Genomic DNA, 5017 nt, shown 5'->3' on the forward strand with positions numbered 1-5017 from the left:
GCCGTAGGAGACATTGGGTTGCTACCGACATGGCAATGGACTTGGATGCGAAAAGCGCTGCATTCAGCATGGCATCTGCTGAGAATTCCATTGCGGCCTTCAATTTATTAATATCTTGATATGACCTAGTGTCACCTAGAGCAGTGTTTTTCAACCTTTTTTGTGCAAAGGCACACTTTTTTCATGAAAAAAACCACGAGGCACACCACCATTAGAAAATGTTAAAAAAATTTAACTCTGTGCCTATATTGACTATATATAAAGTAATTCTCTTGAATAGGAATCAAATAAGCAAAAAGAAATTATTTTATAATTGTTCATATTTCTGTTTACTTACTCAGTGCGAAACCTGGGCCTGTTTTTCTGAACACAAAGCTGATATTCTGGCAGGAATCGAAGAAAGACACACATGTAGCTCTTCATCAACAGCTCTCAGTCTCTCTCTGTCTTTAGAGACTTTGGCCAAAAGTTGAGCATGTCCACTGATATCAGTAGACTCGTCAAGTTGCAATGCAAATTTCTCACTGATACGGATCTTTTCCAAAACCACACTTTCGATGTCTGCAGACATGTGTTGTTGTTGAATGTTGATTTTATTTATATGCCGCCCTTTTCCCCCGAAGGGGACTCAGGGCGGCTCACAACTCAACCAGGGAAGGGGGGGATACAGATAAAATTAAAAAACGACACAAAACAATACATGGTTTAAAACACACAGCAGTCATACCATTCAAGATGGGGGCAACGGTTCTTTAGCCCCAGGCCTGTCGGAACAGCCAGGTTTTAAGGGCTTTGTGGAAGGCCTGGAGGGTGGTGAGGGTTCGAATCTCCACGGGGAGTTCGTTCCAGAGGGTCGGAGCAGCCACAGAGAAGGCTCTCCTCCGGGTAGTTGCCAGTCGACACTGGCCGGCGGATGGAATTCGGAGGAGGCCTAATCTGTGGGATCTAATCAGTTGGGTGGAGGTAATTGGCAGCAGGCAGTCTCTCAAGTACCCAGGTCCAATACCATAAAGGGCTTTATGAGTGACGACTAGCGCCTTGAAGCGTATCCGGAGACCAATAGGCAGCCAGTGCAGCTCGCGGAGGATAGGTGTTACGTGGGTGAACCGAGGTGCACCCACGATCGCTCGCGTGGCTGCATTCTGGACAAGCTGGAGTCGCCGAATGCTCTTCAAGGGCTGCCCCATGTAGAGCACGTTGCAGTAGTCCAGTCTAGAGGTCACAAGGGCGCGAGTGACTGTTGTGAGGGCCTCCCGGTTCAGGTAGGGATGCAACTGGTGCACCAGGCGAACCTGGGCAAATGCCCCCCTGGTCACAGCTGACAAGTGATGTTCAAAAGTCAGCTGTGGGTCCAGGAGGACTCCCAAATTGCGAACCCTGTCTGAGGGGCGTACTGTTTGACCCCCCAGCCTGAGAGATGGAACACTTGGCCAATTAGTAGGAAGGAAACACACCAGCCACTCGGTCTTATCTGGATTGAGAACAAGCTTGTTAACCCCCATCCAGTCCCTAACAGCCTCGAGGCCCTGGCACATCACGTCAACCGCTTCACTGAGTTGGCATGGGGCGGACAGATACAGCTGCGTATCGTCCGCATACTGATGGTATTTTATCCCGTGCCGTCGAATAATCTCACCCAGCGGCTTCATGTAGATATTAAACAGGAGGGGGGACAGGACTGAACCCTGTGGCACCCCATAAGTCAGGGGCCTAGGGGTCGATCTCTGCCCTCCGACCAACACCGACTGCGACCTGTCCGAGAGGTAAGAGGAGAACCACCGTAGAACAGTGCCTCCCACCCCCACCTCCCGCAGTCGTCGCAGAAGGATACCATGGTCGATGGTATCGAAAGCCGCTGAGAGGTCAAGGAGCACTAGGACGGAGGCATGACCTCCGTCCCTGGCTCTCCAGAGATCATCGATCAATGCGACCAAAGAGGTTTCCGTGCTGTAGCCAGGCCTAAATCCCGACTGGAAGGGATCTAGATAATCGGTTTCCTCCAAAGACTGCCGGAGCTGAAAGGCTACCACCTTCTCAACAACCTTCCCCACAAAGGGGAGGTTGGAGACTGGACGATAGTTGTTTAAAATGGCTGGATCCAAAGATGGCTTCTTCAGAAGGGGTCTCACCACCGCCGCCTTTAGAGCGGGGGGAAAGAACCCCTCCCGAAGGGAGGCGGTTACAACTGCCTGGATCCAGCCCCGTGTCACCTCCCTGCTGTTAGCGACCAGCCAGGAGGGGCACGGGTCCAGTACACATGTGGAGGCACTTACAGCTCCCATGGCCTTGTCCACATCCTCAGGGGTAACAGCTTGAAAATCAATCCAGTGATGTCCTGCCAGATTCCCCCCTGGTGCCTCAGCTGGCTCTGCGCAATTGGAGTCCAAGTCCGCCCGAAGCCGAGCAACTTTATCCGCGAGGAATTGGACGTAATCCTCAGCTCTGCCTTGCAAAGGATCGCTCGTATCCCTCCTATTTAGGAGGGAATGGGTTATCCTGAACAAGGCGGCTGGGTGCGACTCAGCGGAAGCAATCAGAGAGGCAATGTGTGTTCTTTTAGTCGTCCTAATTGCCCGGAGGTAAGCTCTGATGCTGGATGTTAAAAGTGCTCGGTCTGACTCGGACTTACTGGATCTCCATCGTTGCTCTAGGCGTCTCTTTCGGCGCTTCATCTCCCGGAGTTCCTCAGTAAACCAACCAACATGTCATTAATACGTCTGGAAATTGTGTTGTCTGAGAGTGGGACTTTGGCTATTTCCTTAGCTGCTTCAGGTCCTAGCATCTCCTCTACAATAGCTTTGCAGGCGGGAAGTATTAATGTCTCTGCCACAGTGTGCGACTTTTTTGACTTGGCTATAAGTTCAGCAACTTGATAGCTAGCTTTAAGAGCTCTTTCATTTACCTTTGTGGTTTTTCTCATGAAAGTTGCCTGTTTCTCCGTGTTTTCACGCAGGCGAACAAAATAGTCCGCATTCTTATTTTGAAGTGAAGGGTGTTTCATTTGGAGATGGCGTTTAAGTTTACTTGGGACCATAGCACTGTTAGATAGCTTTCCACCACACACCACGCACAGTGGAGTTGGTTTCTTTGCATCTCCAGTGAAAGTAAATCCAAATGAAATATAGCTTTCGCTATATTGCCTTGTGCCAGAGAATTTGCTTGAGCTAACCATCTTTGCTTTCTTTTGATCCCCACTCATACTTGGGCTCTCATCTGGCTGCGAATTTTGTTCAGAGTCCAGTTCTTTCCTTTTCAAAAACTTGTCCATCACTGCAGTATCTGCTCCTGTCTCACTGTCACTCAGTACTTACTGCACTTGTCTCCTCTTTAAACAGGGGGTCAGTTCACGGTCCCTCAGACCGTTGGAGGGCCGGACTATAGTTAAAAAAAAACTATGAACAAATTCCTATGCACACTGCATATATCTTATTTTCCCCCACATTAGGTTGGCAGTATAGTTACCCCCACATTAGGATGGCAGTATAGTTACCCCCACATTAGGTTGTAGTTCCCCAACATTAGGTTGTAATTCCCTGTGTACTGTCCCACTTCGGTGCTCGGAACACCGAAGGAGATGCCCCGCTGGTAACACTTACCAAGTTGACAGCGCGTGTTCTCCTCGCTGCTCCGGTCCTCCGAGATTGTTGCTATGGGCGCACGCATGGGACATCAGTGACGTCCCTGCGTGTGCTACCTCCTGGCGGTCCCCGCGTTTTTAAAGTAAACGCGGGGCCGCAGGGACTTAATAGAGGCATCCCTGTGTCCCGAAAGCAACTTTCGGGACACAGAGATGTCCCGAGGCAAAAACACTCGGCAGGTGTTTTTCCCATGGCACACCTTACACTATGTCACGGCACACTAGTGTGCCGCGGCACAGTGGTTGAAAAACACTGACCTAGAGGGATCCTTTCCTGTAGTTGCTTCAAGCAGAGCAATGAAGCTCTATTAAAAAAAGAGGCTGCCATGGAAGCTTTAACAGCCATCCTGGCCTTTTACTAAGGTTTGCTCAGTTCTCAGTTCTCTTATCCTCTGGCCAGAGGGCTTCCTCTGGAGAGCCAGCCATGACTGATGACGTTGACAATGCAGCCATAGGGACATCAACTATAGGGACCTCTAGGGCAGTGTTTCCCAAACTTTTGACATATGTGTACCCCTTCTATAATTTTCATAACACTGAGTACCCCTCATAAAAAACATATGCTTTAATAAAAATCAAAATATATTTATTTTTTCTTTTTTTGGTACATACGCAAAATAAACGAAAGTTATATTATAAAGAACATTTATTTGATTCAATGAGAAGGATGAAATTGTTTATGTTGAGATGACAGATCATCATAATTTGGTTCCCTGGTTATTAATTTTAATCTGAGATGCGGTTCCACGTCCAATAGTCTGTTCCTTTTTTTCGATTTAATGTCTACAAATGCAGAAAAAGCAACTTCGCATAAATATGAAGTTGGAAAAGGCAAGATGTATTTCAGGTCTTTTTCTGTTAAAACCGGATACACATGTTGCATTTGTAACCAGAATGATGTTAAAGTACACTCCTTATGTTTATTTCTCAAGAATCCGTCCGAAGCTAATTACAATAATTGCTCTTCTTCCGCATGGGACAAACCTTCTGGCATGGATGTTGTGTTAATGTTGAACGGATATGTTATCCATTCAATATTTTTGTTTAAATCAGGGAAATAGTTTTTCAAGCCAACTTGCAAACTCTCCAAATGCTGTATTATGTATTTCAGAGTATCAGCCTCAATTTTAGTAGCCGAACTTGTTATAAACTCATGAAGAGAGGGAAACGAGTCTACTTCTCCATTCCCAACTCTCTTTTGCCATAAATTTAGTTTTGCGATGGTAGCGTTCACTTTATCTTGAATGTGAAACAATGAAATTTCTTTGCCTTGTAACGATAAGTTGAGGCAATTTAAAACAGAATATATCTGCTAAGTATGCTAGTTTACAAAGCCATTTCCAGTCATGTAAACAATTTCTCAACTCAAATCTATCATTA

The 5017-nt window shown here is 46.9% G+C and overlaps 1 protein-coding gene across 1 annotated transcript; it reads right to left on the minus strand.

Moving 5' to 3' along the window:
* Positions 1-259: 259 nt before the first annotated feature.
* LOC116517991 (zinc finger BED domain-containing protein 5-like) lies at positions 260-3702 on the minus strand. Its single transcript, XM_032231195.1, has 2 exons — positions 2705-3702; positions 260-571 (listed from the first exon to the last, which is right to left on the minus strand). The coding sequence occupies exons 1-2, from the start codon at positions 3266-3268 to the stop codon at positions 338-340; spliced, it is 798 nt and encodes a 265-aa protein (XP_032087086.1). The 5' UTR covers positions 3269-3702; the 3' UTR covers positions 260-337.
* Between the last annotated feature and the right edge of the window lie 1315 nt (positions 3703-5017).

This window comes from Thamnophis elegans, chromosome 14 (genome assembly GCF_009769535.1).
Source record: "Thamnophis elegans isolate rThaEle1 chromosome 14, rThaEle1.pri, whole genome shotgun sequence".
NCBI lineage: Eukaryota > Metazoa > Chordata > Lepidosauria > Squamata > Colubridae > Thamnophis > Thamnophis elegans.

Bases quoted from the DNA above. Each gene is read 5' to 3' on its own strand.
- LOC116517991 (XM_032231195.1), bottom strand. From the start codon at position 3,268: ATGGACAAGTTTTTGAAAAGGAAAGAACTGGACTCTGAACAAAATTCG. The intron at 572-2,704 runs ATGTTGGTTGGT...CAACAACAACAC, and splicing joins TTTCCAGACGTATTAATGAC to ATGTCTGCAGACATCGAAAG.